General features: G+C 41.1%; 1 protein-coding gene across 1 annotated transcript in view; it reads left to right on the top strand.

Annotated features, from left to right (window-relative positions):
* The window catches only part of Gnai1 (G protein subunit alpha i1), an 82,350-nt gene extending 74,289 nt beyond the window's left edge, over nt 1-8,061 (top strand). Inside the window, exons 6-8 of the mRNA XM_085684192.2 lie at nt 514-643; nt 3,363-3,516; nt 5,999-8,061. Coding sequence (XP_085540318.1) covers nt 514-643; nt 3,363-3,516; nt 5,999-6,189 — 475 coding nt within the window. The 3' untranslated portion in view covers nt 6,190-8,061. The remainder of the gene's footprint in view (nt 1-513; nt 644-3,362; nt 3,517-5,998) is intronic.
* Nucleotides 8,062-15,423: the final 7,362 nt, after the last annotated feature.

Consider the following 15,423-nt stretch of genomic DNA (forward strand, 5'->3'; position numbering starts at 1 on the left):
TTGTCCATGTTTACAAGCAGTGAGGTCCATTATTCTGTTGCTGGTTTGATATCCTAAGTGCTTTTATGTTTGTTAATGGATGTCTGTGCTTTTAAAAAATTAAGTTTAATTTTTTCATCATTTGTGTGTATGTGTATGTGTGTGTACGTATGTGTGTGTACACATGAACTCATACATACACACATGCCACAGAGTGCGTGTGGAAGGGACCGAAGGGTTGAACTCAGGCTTCTGAGACATATCAAGGGCCCATATGTGTTGTTTGTTAAGAATATTTTTCATTTGGTTTAGAGTTACTCTTGCTGCAATCAAAGAATCTATTAAAAAAATAACAACCCCCCACCCCGGGCCTTTGAGAAAACAAATTGGTAACATTTTTCCCCTCCCACTCCGTCCCTTTCTTTCTGTCCCACAGTCCCCAAGCTATGCGGAGCATTTCTGTTGGCGTTGCAGAACTTGTCGGGGCTTTTGAACACGGAATGTGGTGTCAAGTCATTAATCTTCCTCTTGCAGAATGTTCGATGTGGGCGGTCAGAGGTCAGAGAGGAAGAAGTGGATCCACTGCTTCGAGGGCGTGACCGCCATCATCTTCTGTGTGGCCCTGAGTGACTATGACCTGGTCCTAGCTGAGGACGAAGAAATGGCAAGTAGAACCACTTCTGGGGCACAGCATGAAACGCCAGCAGCGGCAGATGTTGCCAAGAACGTTTCTGAGAAATCCTGGCTGACGAAGGAAGTGTTTGAAAGTTGAGGCTGTTTGCTGTGGCTTCTCTGCTGCATCCTGGGGCGTACAGATGCTGGGAGGTGTAGGCCCCCCCCCCCCCACACACACCTATGCATTTCCTGCATCCACTGCAGGCCCACACTTTGTCATGCATTCCTCTGATGCTTGTTGTTTTATATATGCTACCCCTGGATATTTATAGTAAAATAATTTTCAAATAGCATTTTATAAATGTATCGTTCACCTGGGGAAGCATTCGTAGATCGGGATGTAAAGTTCTGGCCCTAAAATACAAAGAAAATTTAGTGGAGATTTCAGGTTTTTCTATATCAAGTACAAACAGCTGTTGGCCAGGAGGGAAAAACAACATCACATATACATTTCTTTCAGTCCTATGCAGTAAAACATGGCAGGGTCTTCTTTGAACTCAGCCCCTCAAAGGGCAGCAAACAAAACTGGAAATCATCTTTACTAATTTCCACAGTGTGGACCTACTTGGATTTCAGTTTGCTCAACTTAATAATTACTCTCCAAAGCTCCCACCTGCCTCCTCAGCCTAGGTGATCTGCACACCAGTGACATGTCTTTGATGGGTTCAGACATGAACACCCTTGGTTACAACCTGCTGCGGCAGCAGGACCTCAGGCATTAGACATTACACAGTGGGCACTGAGCCAGCGGTGTTTATGTGATGCCGAGACACTCAGCTTATCTAAAATCCAAGTTGTGCTTGTGTAGAGATGACAAAAATGTGTTATTATAGAATGATTATGAGTTCTTGATCGAGAGACCTGACTGGATAGTGGCCTCAGTCGACTGGACCAGGCCACCGGTCATCTCTGTAGTCTAATTAAAAGGTGGCTGGTCAGGAAGAAGTGGAAGCTATTCCTTCGGTACAGCCTTATGGGAAGAACAGGGTCTCACCATCCTAGACACTTGTTGGATAGTGAGAAAAGCTCTTGGATTCTGAATGAGGACGGAAAAGCCGGCAGTCAAGAGGGAGGGGTATGCCTCATTCCACTGTCTGGGTCAAACCCTGGTCTGCTTGATCATTGTCGCAGGCCTGGCTGTGCAGGGTCTCCTGCTGGCTTTCAGAAAATTGTTGTTGCTTGTAGGAAAGGAGAGCGGTTCGTTTCCCGTTAGGAGGTAATAGCTTTCACTCAGGGCTACCCTCCGTCTCAGCACAGGGGATAAACCGGTGAAGGCTTTCCTTGCTTGAGTTTGAAATCAGCCCAAGTGCCTCAGACGGAGCAGGTTAAGACAAATTTGGAGTTGAGATAACAGCTGGGCCGTCCTTCGGGGTGTTGAACGGTTTTCAGCTGCAAAGGTCTGGTCTAGTGCAACGTTTCTTCTCTTTAAAACCGTTCCCCAGTGCTTGACTGTGCATCTCTGCCTCTGCTTCCATCGGTCACTGAGTGCTGGCCCTATGATGGCAATTAGGACAGTCACCAATCTGATTACAAGTGAAGGCCAGTTCAGGCACCCTCTCCACTATAGCTAGGGGTCTTAGCTTTGTCTTTGGGGGTTCCCTGGAGCCTCCCTGGCACCAGGTTTCTCCCTAACCCCAAAGTGTCCTGCCCTATCAAGATGTCTCTTTCATTACTCTCCCCCTCTTCCAGCCCCCAATCCACCTCACACCCAGCCCTCATAACCTGCTTCCTCAAGTTCCCACCCCCTGCCCTCCCACCCCCGATTACCTAGGAGGTCTCTTCTATTTCTGCTTCCCAGTGAAATCCATGCAACCTGTAGCTAACCTCTCATGTTATCTAGCCTCTCTGGGGCTGTGGATTGTAGGCTGGTTATCCTATACCTTACTCTTAATATGTACTTATGAGTGAGTACACACCATGTTTGTCTTTCTGAGTCTGGGTTACCTCACTCAGAATGATTTTTTTTTCTAGTTCCATACACTCGCCTGCAAATTTCATGAGGTCATTGATATTTTTCACTGAGTAATACTCCATTCTGTAATGTACCACATTTTCCTTATCCATTCTTCAATTGAGGGACATCTAGATTGTTTCCAAGTTCTGACTATGACAAATAATGCTGGACAGAGCTCTGGAGCCCTACTGAAGAAAGGGAGAAGGGACTGTAGGAGCCAGGTGGGTCAAGGTCATGACAGAGGAGCCGACAGAGACAGCTGACTTGAACTCCGGGAAGCACATTGACTTTGAACCAACAGTTAGGGAGCCTGCATGGGACTGACCTAGGCCTTCTGCATGTGTGTGACAGTTATATAGCTTGGTCTGTTAGTGGGGCTCCTAGCAGGGAGATGAGAACCCATCCCTGGCACTTAGCTGGCTTTTGGGAACCTGTTCCCCATCCTGGATAACCTCGGCAAACCTTGACACAGGGGGAGGAGCTTGGTCCTACCTCAGCTTGATGTGCCATGTTATCTGTTCTGTGTTCAAGCCCTTGGGAGGCCTGTTCCTTTCTGAGTGGAGAAGGAGGAGGAGGAGGTGAATGGAGATGGGGCTAGTTGGGAGTGTGTGTGTGTGGGGGGGGGAACAGAGAAGAAGAGGGACGGGAAACTGTGGTCAGTATGAAAACTAAAGGGAAAACTATTAATTAAATTAAAAAAAACGGTTCTTCAAAACCTTCAGGGCTCATGAAAATGATTTTTTTTTTGTTTCAGAATCGAATGCATGAAAGCATGAAGTTGTTTGACAGTATATGTAACAACAAGTGGTTCACAGACACATCCATCATCCTTTTTCTAAACAAGAAGGACCTCTTTGAAGAAAAAATCAAAAAGAGCCCCCTCACAATCTGCTACCCGGAATATGCAGGTATTGGACTCTTAGATTAACTTAGCGAATCATGTGTATCCAGGCGAACTTCCCCGAAAGCATGATTTTCAGTTGTTGGCTTGAATCTATTACTAATTCTTGCACTGGAGGACATAGTATTTTCCAAACTGAACACAGACACTTCCTGAAGATGGGGATGGGTTTTTCTCTTGTCCATTTTCTGGAAAAGGTTTTGGTAATTTCCTAAGGTGACTCCATGTCTTTAATGAATTTAAAAACTGACTTGCTCATACAATAAGATAATGACAGATTGGATGAGCAAAGATAAGATCTGTCTCTGTTCGCTAGCTCCTGGGAAACACAAACACACACACATGCTAATAAGCCCATGAAGAACAACAGTAGGCACCCAGCCTCATGGACAGAACATGACTTAAGCAGACCAGGAAAGAGGAGCCAGTGAGGAAGCTCGTTTGAGTTTTGATGTGCTGGCCAATGAGCTCCAAGAACAGAACAGATTTGAAGAAAAGACCCAGCTTTTACAGAATTAAACCCACAATCTTGAACAAGGCAGATACCTTTCCTAGGTTCCAGTGCCTCATCTGTAAAATCAGGAATAGGGATAAAGCATGGTTAAAATTTGGTTTAGTTCCATGGATCATATCCCGAGCCACTATTGAACATGAGTCTGGTGTTCACATTTGTAAGCCCCAGACTTGGAAGGTGAAGCAGGAAGATCAGTACTTCAAGGCCATCTTGGACTGCATAGTAAGTCCAAAGACAGACCAGGGTATCTGGGAACCTGTTTCCAAAACAAAAATTGAGTGCTGAGAAGAGAAATATGTACCCATCCCACTCATGCTGTTCCAGCCTTCAAGTACAAGCAAAGTAAATCAGTTTTCATATACGTGTATGTTTATATTATATGTATATTAATATGACATAATTAAATATGTATTATATATATCTATATATAATACATATTTAAGTATAAGTGAGGGGCCCTTTCCCTTCAAAAAACAAAACTGCCATTAGTTTGTACGAACTCTAAATATAAATATTTTAACCTTTGCCTCAGTCTATTTGAAAGAACAAAAAAATTCTCAAGAACTTCTTAAAGTCTAAATAAAATCTGAGTTAGCATTGCACTGAGTGGGTTGATGGTGACTGTTGAGTGAGTGTCTTCACACAGCTGACCTTGGGTAGCCCATTGGTGTGTGCACCTGGGTAACCCCGTTCGGACAAGAACAAGAGTTCGGGGCAGCCACGGAGTCCAACTTCAGATCCCAGTGTATCATGCAATGTCTGCAGCTCTGCATCAGTCAAGTGCATCATGCAATGTCTGCAGATCTGCACCAGTCAAGCTGTTATTAATTAGAGTCTCATTGGATGCAGAAAGGAAGTGTCTTTGATAAACACTGAATATCACGTAATTATTCGATATCCCAAAGGCTAAGATTATAATTTCAAATCTGCACGACTTACTTGCTCGGTGAATGGCTAAGCTGTTGCTGGCACAGCATCAGCTCCTGGATCGTGTGGCTATGGCTTTGTATGGATAACGCCTGGGTGGCCCTGCCAGCCCCTTGGGTGTGTCCTGCCTCTGCTGCCTTACAATGCACTTCCTCTCCTATCACGGAGAGCTGCCGTTTCACCAAAGTCCATCTGCAGCCCTGTATTCCTTTTGTTAACTCTCTTTGCATAGTCCTATTTATTCTTAACTGGGCAAAATTATGTTGTCAGCCCGAATTCCTCTCTGCAGGCCCTATTTCCTCTAGCAGAAGGCCGTGTTCTGCTAGCATTATTTGTGAACTTATTTGACCATAGCAAAGCTCTCCTGGAATTTCCTAACACCTGGAATTTCTGGGTCAGAGGATGTGTGTGCTTATCCCCAGATTCCGCCAGGCCCTTTCTAAATGGTTCTGGCTCAGAGCCAGTCTCAAGCCCCTCACCTAAAAGCAGGAGAAGGCCATCATTTTTCCTTTTCTTTTTTTGGTAGCTTCGTAACATTTACCCTATTAGAGACATGATATAGATTTTGAATAAAAATGATTACCAAAGATGACTAATGAGTAAATACGAAGGGGGAGGGGACAAATTCAGCTGGCATTGCTGATTCACCGGTGGGTTAGCCCAATAATACTAAGCCACCATTAGGGTTCAGTGGCTTGAATTTTCCAGCGTGGGGATGTAGATGATGGAGGGTGATGGAAAGGGGTCTGGCTCCTGGAAACTTAAGCAGAAGCATAGACTACCTTCTATGACTATGCTTCTATGTTCTATGCAAACATAGACTACCATGTGAAGGAGTTCTTACGTTTAAAGATGGCTTGTGAAGAGGAGTTTACCCAGGTGTTTTTCAACTGGAAAAAAAAAATCATTTTGTTCTAGAGGGTTACGTGGAGTTATGGAGTCCCTATATTTTATAAGCAGAAAACCAGCCTGTGTTTTAAAGCGCATTTTACTTAACCCTATCCCCTCTAACTTTTTTTGCGTATGCCTTCCCCTTTCTTCGTCTCAGGATCCAACACCTATGAGGAGGCAGCTGCGTATATCCAGTGTCAGTTTGAAGACCTCAATAAACGGAAGGACACGAAGGAAATCTACACCCACTTCACCTGTGCCACGGATACTAAGAACGTACAGTTTGTGTTTGACGCTGTCACAGATGTCATCATCAAAAATAACCTAAAAGATTGCGGTCTCTTCTAACTTTCACGGTTGGTAGGGAAAAGCGTTTTCAAACCAAATGAGTACTTATATTCGGATCTCTCTAGACTAGAGTCTCCCAGCCACACAGAATGTAGTATACTGCAAATGCATCCTGGACATGACCAAAGTTGTTCTGTTTTGTGTCTTTATCTGGAAGGACGAGGACCTTTCTCAAAGGTGAAAGGGGGTCCTGCAATGGCAAAAAGGAGGTGTGAGGTGGAAACGGGGCTCTAGTGTAACGGGTGACTTCTGTGTAAGTGTAAATATGCAAATGTAAGATGTATTTATATCTTTTGATTTCCCATATTATGTTTAGGTTGTAAGAGTGGCAACTTACGATTCTAGTGGGATGGCTTTGGAAATAACATAAATATTAAGTCCCTTGTACTGAATGACAGACTAGCTCTGTGTTCGCCAGTTTTCAACAGCTTTATTTATGTTCGTGTCCTATAAATTTTAGGTACCCTAATTAATAGTAGGAAATGTCACGGCCCTTACCTTGATTATATGTATACTTGTATTCATAAAATGTTATTTGTACAAACACTGCACAGACTATTTTAATACCACGAGTTGTTCTCTAAAGGTTATGTGTTTCGCGGGGGGATGTTCTTACCGAGGTTAGCACACTGCCTTTGTATCAGTTACGTAAGCCTCGCGCGCATTGACATTTTCTTTACGGGATGCATGATGTTACGATTCTACCTTAAATTTGTCTGAGGAAGCTAAAGGTTCAGAATTTTGAAGATACAGGATCTTAGACTTAAAAACACTTGGCTTTTAGTCCACCACTTGGTTTCAATTGAACCTTAGTATCCGGATGGCATCTCTGCATTGCTTTTGGGTGACGCCAGATTAATTTTATACCCTGAAATAATCATAGTTTATTTATGACAAAGTTTAGGTGAGTGGTGAAAACAATTTTGTGGGTAAAAATTTTTAGTATGTGAGTTTTGAGACATTCATTTATGTATTTTCTTTGACAAATCCCTCATAATTAAGCATACGTGATAGTTCCTTGTTTGGAAGCTAACCAGAAAACCCTCTATTACTGATAGTATACAAGCTTTTTAATTCACTAATTTCCAGTTTATCAATTTATGTCAAAATTGCTTCTTTTCCCTTAGATTTTCAAATTCCTTCCACTCGCTGGAATTCATATTCCTTTAAAGCTACACTGTGGTTTCTGACATTAAGAGGACAGTTATACTTAGAAATTGAATAGTAGTATTTAACAAGATCAGTGAGTGTGTATGTGTGTGCCTGCATAGGTGTTACATAAGAGCTACATGCTGAACTTTGTTAGTGCCATTGTTCTTTTAATGGTTTACATTGTGTCTATGTGCCCTTGTTTCAGCAAAATGAGGAACAGTGCCCGGCTCATTCCCCTGTTTGACTCATCCTGTAAAGTGGAGTCTTTCTGTAGACTGTGCCAGCGTGCGATTTCTCACTTGCCTCAGATGTTAACATTTCCTTAGTCTTCTTGTTGCCATTTGTGTACACGTAAGTGTATGGGAGAATCACAAACTGCATTCACATGGTTTACTTTGGGGGAAATGGTTTTCCTATTTGCAATGTAAAGAAATTCGAGGTTATCGAAACTCCTCCCCTGTTAGTTTAGATTATTTTATGTGCCTTTCATGAAATGTGTGTTTCCATTCATTTTTACTAATGGAAGACCTGTCAGACCCAGGTTGTGAAGCTATGTATGAAATTCAACGATTATCTGAAAAATTTGAATGATGCAAAATAGGGTTTAAAAACCACAAAGAAGCACATTGGTGACCATCATTGGTGAATCCCTGAAGTCTACTCTGTGTAACTGTGCTACTAATACATCCTAATAAATTTAAATTTTTAAAATTTTACAAACCTGTTGACTGAACTCATTTTGCATTAGAACTTAGGTATCCGTGTACGGGAGCTTCGTTCCTGTTTTCAGTGCTTTACTTGTCTTGTTGGCTTTACTTGACTGAGAAGTTTGAGTTTACCCTATCTACATATTCTTCTACAGTGTGATATAAAAAATTGCCTGCCTACAAGCCCCTTATGGAAATTCAACCCCCTAGATCACCTTGCCGCAAACAAATGCTTCATCATTTTCTCTTCAATCAATTATTACCCTTTAGCTGTTGCTATAGTTTTGCTGTTGAATGTCCTCCAAAGACCAATGTATAAATTTCTTTGTCCAAGGGTAGCTAGAAGGCAGGTGGCAGACTCTTGGAGAAGTTGGGGTCCTTAGGTCATGAGGGTATCCTTTAGAAGAGGCTTGTGTAGATCTGGCCCCTTCTTGTTTTCTTTAATGCATGGCGTAAGAGGTGAGTGGATTCGTTCTCCCGTGTGCTTCCAGCTTACCTGACCTCAGAGTTCAAACAGTGGGATCAATCTATGCAAACCCATAAGCCAAGATAAGCCCTCTTCCTTTGTAAGTTGATTATCACAGATGTGTTTTGTAGTTATAGAAAACCGCATCACATACGTGTTGAGTAACAACTTCAGATGCACATAATTCAGAGGTCGTATGTGATTCAAGACATTTAGGAAAGCAGTCAAGCACATGACCATTAAACTTACTTAAAGCTTTATCAGAGAAAAAGACAGAAACTGAGAGAGAGGATATTCCTGAATCTTTAAGTTGAAATTGGCCATCTGGAACTTTGTATATTCTCTGTCTACATCTCTAGTTGCAGAGTTCTTTTTCTCTGAATCATTGCTAGTTTATGGTTGGAAGGGTGTTTTATCTCTTTCCCTCTGTTTTCTTCTCTTTGTTGAGCTTCCCCTGAAAATTGTTGATGACATTCAGTCAACCCCTTGAAATCTAGATTGACATGCTTAATAATAACATTGGGACTATGTTGCCCTCTATTTTAATCCACACTTGTTCTGACTTAATATAATTGAATATTATTGAAAGCCTCCTCGTCAACGCCTTTCTGTCTTTGAGCTCATATCAACTTTCCAGCTTCGTTTTTATACTACATGCAAACAGCGGAGGACATGTTGGAACCTTAGGAAATTTACTGGTAGGCCACAGCCTTGTGGAGATACACGGTTTGATAGAAATAGATTAATTTAAGATGTCAGAGCTAACTAGTAAGACACCAGAGTCATTGGTCAAATAGTGTTGTAATTAATATAGTTTTTTGTGATCATTCAGGTATGGGCTATTCAGAGCTGTACAGTTTTGGGTACTGCCATTCTAATCACATGCTTATTTCCTGTCTCTTGACTTAAGCCTAACCAATCTGACCACACATCCATGAGCAGGGGATCCAGACTAACCCACATACAGTCTCAGTTTCCATTCTTAGAGCCAGTATCACTTTCTTGATTGTAGGATACTCTTCATTTCAGTACATCTCTGAAAAACTACTCTTCTACTTAATCCGATTCAAGAATACTCAACCTCTTTGAAAAGCAGAAATGTGTGAGTTCTCACTGAATGCTGCCAACTGGTAGAGATGACATCTCTGATAGGCTAATTTTCCACAGCCAAATCAAGATTTCAAACACACGATTGCTTGTCTGTCAGAGGTATTTAAGGAATTATCGTATTTCCAGAGGAGCCATCAGAAGACTCTCCCACCTCTCTGCACTCATGACTTTGGAGTTTCTCTGAACACTAATACAATTCTAGCTCACAAAAACACAGAACCAGATATGTTGGTATCTATATTGTCAATATGACAATATAGTGAAGGGCACAATAGTAACACATTTTTGCATATTTTGTATCTGTAGAACTATTTACTACCCTTCTTACTGTTGATGTGTTTATTTAATAATGTGATCAGTACTGCAACTGTGATCATAGATTGCTTAGTATGCTATTTTACAGCAGTCTGGATTCTTATTAATTGATTAACTTGGGCTTGTTACTCCATCTTGTTTTGACTCATTTTTATCATCTTAGGAACGTGGTTGAAAATAGACCGTTCATCTTAATGGCTGCTGTCGATTTAAAGTTTATGTGAATTTAGGTATAAAGAAGATTTGTTATTCATTCATTCATTCACTGTGTGTGTGTGTGTGTGTGTGTGTGTGTGTGTGTGTGTGTGTGTGACCACAGAGACCAGTGATGTGTCAGATTCCCTGGAGCTGGGGTCACTGGCTGTTTGGTGCTTCCCCCACCATGTGCCGGGAACCTAATCCCACTCTTAACTGCTGAGTAACTTCTCCAAACCCCATTTTAGGATTTGGAGATTGAAATCATAATCAGTGCTTAACAAATCAATATTGGTGAGCATTTTGTGTGAAAGGCCTCAAAAACTATCTGCATAATTCACCTTTATGGTTAAAACCCTCCCGGTGTCTTATGTGGCTGCTGATACTGGGAAACTCAAATGAGAGAACAATGCTCTCAATTTGGGGGCAGCTGTTATTTTTAATAATGTAGTGAAATCTATGGGAGATTTGCAATCTTAAAGTTAACTTACGAAATTTTTTTTGATTTCCTTTTCATAACCCTGCCTTCATAGTTAAAATAACATTTAGATTCAGTTTTGTACTTCACAATCTCATTGGCCTGTTTCCCAGGCATTTCCCCTGATTGCTTTGGTGTTTATAGTGTTTTTTTAAATTTACTTCGATTTTCTTAGTTACATTAAAAGTTATAAAACACATATCATCAAGTCTAAAGACACCCAAGTTGCAGACAGGAATTGGCTGAATTGCCCAGACCAAAGACAGCGAAGCTTGACTCTGACAGCTTTGCTTATGTGTGCAATCTTGGGTACCACGCAAATAATCAAGCCTTTACAGCTTTTGTGATTTTGTTGCCAATATTTTTACTTTATCCATAGAATGAAGATGTGCTACCACTATAATGGAAGAGTTATTATAATAAAATTATAAATGATAGAAAATTAGATTTGTTGAAGAAAGCATATGTGGAAGACCAACCTAAGTAAGTACTGTTCATCTAGTGCTGGTTAATAATGGTGTCCTTCCTATTTGAGTGTTATAACACATTGTCTCTTTAAAGAAGTTTATAGAGCAAAACCCTGAGAACGCAAGACTGACGAAATGTCTTCTCCCTCTGCAGTCTTTGAAGTACGCTGTGGTTTGAATGTGACTCGCATTTTGACAACTTAATCCCAAATTCAATATGTTGTGGCATTTGGAGGTTAGGGCTCCAGGAGGCAGATATGACCAGATGAACTAAGGAGGCCTGGGCCCCACATTGAAATTTGTGGCTTTGTAGAAAGAAAAAGGGAACTCTAAACTCAGATTTTACATCCTTACTGTGTGATTCCCTGGCAGCTTCCCGACACTAGACCCTCAGCCTTTTGAACTATATGAAATACGTCTTTGCGCTTTGTAAATTTTTCAGCCTTGGCTGTCATGTCAAAGAGGCAGGAAATGCTGATGGGGGGGTTCTTGCTGCTTCATGAGTTCCCAGACATTCCAAGCAAAAACACATTGACGATTTCAGTGCAGCTTCCGGTTTTACCTAATTAGATTTATAGTTTTGTAGCATTTTTATCCTCATTTTGATTTTTTTTTAAGTTACCAAATAACTGCACACTTTCACTGTGAAACTTGTCCTCAAAATGAACCCATGTAGAAATGTAATTTGATTACCTAAAATTTTCTGGATTCCATGTTTGGATCACAATCATTGTAGATGAAAGCTCCAGAATATCATTCTGTTACTGCTTTTCAAATCAAAAGACTGAAGCTAAAGCTGTCTCAGAGCTTTCTATTTTTCGTTGAATAGGATGTTATTTTCTCGGATTTTAGCCTGTTGTGTTGACTGTCCCTCTAACATCTTCTGTAATATGGTTTACCTGGGACATGCTTCTCAGTGCTCCACTGAGCATAGTGGTTCCTTTATTTACAGTACACAGAATTACCCTTCGTAAGAGGCAAGGTCTAGGACCCTATTGCACAAGCCAGTCTACCTGTCATAAGTACCACTTTAGTTTTCATATTTGGGTCCACACTCTGGTTTGTTATCAAATTCCCTAATTTGAACTGACTTTTCACAAGGAATAACCCAAAGTCTGATAAGTTTCCCAACTGAGTTCAGAGTGGAAAGCTTAGGGTCAGTGCACAGGCCCCTGTCTTCTCTCTGAGGGCCCCATAGTTGCTGCTCAAACAGCCTAGCTCTATAGTCCGATGAAAATGCTCTTGTAACAAGAATCATTAGAAATATAACCTCAGATAACTTTTCTTTTTCTCCCAAAGCAAATCTGTTTGAATTCCGTGAAAGGGTTTCTAAGTTTCATAGCAGAAGACACACTAAAAAGCTAAAAATTTAGATATAAAAGAAGTGAATATTCGAGTCACTACTGTAGTGACTCATCTCTGTGAGGGACTGGACTATTTCAGGTCCAAAGTGCTGTGGTTTGGCTGGATGTAATACAGCCTTCGCTGCAGAGGGAGGAAAAAAAGCCCAATTTTCATTTCAGATCTGTCATCTGTAACAGAACAGACGAGCGTACGTTTGAAAGTCCAAGGTTTAGAAGTGAACTTTGGAATTATTTTTAGTCCTGATACTTGGAGATGGCTCACTCATGGCATAGCAGAAAATTCCTAAGCATAGGTTTACGGCCCGTTTCCCAGTATCCTGCAGCCAAGTCACAAGTGCAGAGTGTTGTTGTGTTGTATTTCTGTGAAAATATGTTTCTACTCCCCCTTACAATTCCTTCTTCCTCCCACACTTCCCACAGCACAAGGTTAGACCAATCATGCATGACAGGAAAACCTTCCTAACGGGGTTCAGAAGGAGTGACTTCAGGAGACGAGGAGGAGAAAGGGAGCTGGAGTTCCAAGGATCTAAATCAACAGGACACCAAACCCCTCCAGGAGTCCCTTGAACAGCTTTGTTTTTGAGAAGGACGACAAATAGTTATTTAATAGTCCATAAAAATCTTCTAATCTGTCTGGTTGAAGCTTACCAGATTTGTACTTGTCCTTTTGATTAGGTCCATTTAGGCTCATCAGAAAGGTTGCTATACATATGTGCATATACAAGCAAATCTGTTTTCAGAGTGTGTGTGTGTATGTATGTATGTATTGCATGAGAATGATGATGAATTTCTACTTAAGTATGACATATAACACACACATTAGAAGATGTCAGTAATTTCTTTTATCATTTACTAAAACTATCAAGACATTTAGCCATGGCTTTCTGGGATGATCTCCATTTGTAGTAAGGAGGAGCTTCTCTGATGAGCAGACAAAAGATGAGATGAGAACGTAGTAAGAAAGAATTCAGATTCAGTAAAACAGAGGCAGTAGATTATTCTCTAAGCTACATGACCTCTTTCACTCCAGGATGCTGGCTAGGTTTCTAGTACGAGGATGACTTCCTTACTTTTGAGTAGGTTTTTGCTCCATTTGGACAGCAATTGATCACCACTAGCCTATGTATGCCATTCATTGCTCCTTTGCAGATCTTGCATGATCGTTGCTGTGGTTCATAGATGTAGGACTAATTGCATCCCTCCCTTGGTATCATGCATAGCATAAGCTTTCAGGTTAGACCCAATTATAGTCATTAGTTTTCAGTGTGTTCAAGAAGAGGGGCTTACCTTCAACTTCTGAGTGGCATCCGAGGGCTACAACCATCGTCTATATTGTTTAAGGACTAACTGGACTACATGCCCAACCATTCTAAAGGATATGTATTGTATTTGGTATGAAGGTGTTGTTAGTCTATGCTTACTCTGGGGATCATTGTCAGCCTGAGTGGTTTAACGTTCATATGTGTGCGTGCGTGCGTGTGTGTGTGTGTGTGTGTGTGTGTGTGTGTGTGTGTGTATCCCTTAAGGCCTTATTAAACACTGATGCTATTTGTCCCTCATCATCTTTCTTCCTCTTTATGCCTTGCCTTCCTTCTCCCCAGTGGAGCTCCCCTCTACATTTTTCTGTCACACTTCACATTCCCTGTCTACAAAAACCTGTATGCAATTCCCATCTCAAGAACACCCACATAACTGTGGTCCATTTACATTTTCCCAGGTTTCTGTGGTTACTCCATGCTGCATATTTACACCTGAAGATTTGGAACTTCATATGAGAGTGAACTTGGGGTGTTTGTCTTTCTACATCTGGGTTACCTTACTAAATAATCTTTTTAGATGCATTGATTTGCTTGAAATTTATTATGCTCTACAGATGAATAATATTCCATTGTTCATGTGTACCGCATTTTCATTTTATATATAGTATCACATTATACAGTATACATAATATACATGTACCAAGATTTTTTATGTATTGTACAAGATTAAAGGACATTTAAGATGTTCCCACTTCCTGGGTTTTGTGAATTGTGTGGCAATGAACATTGTTGAATAAGTATCTGTGATGGAAGATGGTAGAACCTGAAGAGTTCAGCCTTAATGGACCCACATACATCAAACTTCTAACATTCATAGCTTTTTGAACTGTAGCAAATCTTTGTCCATCCAGCCAGCTCCTAAATCACATTCCAGCTCAGTCACTAGCTTGGAAGTCACACCTCTTCTCAGGCGATCTACATATTTGCAAAAAAAATATATCCTGAGCTTTTGTTAGGGCAGCGACAGCCTGAGAACTTGGCTGCCACACCATGTAGAAATGTGGGCCCACAGCACACAGACAGTATGTTCACACACACAATGCACTTAGGTGTGTGTGTAACAATAATAAAGAAACAGAGAGTTTTGATGGAGACTCATAGAACTTGGCTGTCACACCATGTAGAAATGTGGGTCCACAACACACAGACAGTATGGTCACACACACAATGCACTTAGGTGTGTGTGTAACAATAATAAAGAAACAGAGAGTTTTGATGGAGACTCATTTACAGCTGAGCATTCCAAGGTCTCTCACTTTCTACATAATGTGTCTGTGGGTCTCTGCATTTGTTTCTGTCTGCTGCGGGAGGAAGGTAATGGACGATGACTGAACAAGCACAGATCTATGAGTATAGCAAAATGTCTTTAGTAGTCATCTTGCTGCCAATTTTTTTAAAGAACAGAAGTATCTGATTTCACTCTAGGTCCCTGGGATATCTAGTCTCACACATCACACAGAGACACAGTGACATTTTCAAAGCCATGTAGACGCACTTTCTTTTCTCATTAAATATTACAATTTCCATATAGTTACTCTCAAGGACAAGTGAACAAACTGCCCTGGTGAGAAATGTACAGTTGCCAGCTCCTTTTATAGGCAGGCATGCTGTGGTTACACTCTAAACACAAAGTCAACTTGAAAAAAGTACCTATTCCTTTC

Source organism: Myodes glareolus, chromosome 27 (genome assembly GCF_982192425.1).
Source record: "Myodes glareolus chromosome 27, mMyoGla1.1, whole genome shotgun sequence".
NCBI lineage: Eukaryota > Metazoa > Chordata > Mammalia > Rodentia > Cricetidae > Myodes > Myodes glareolus.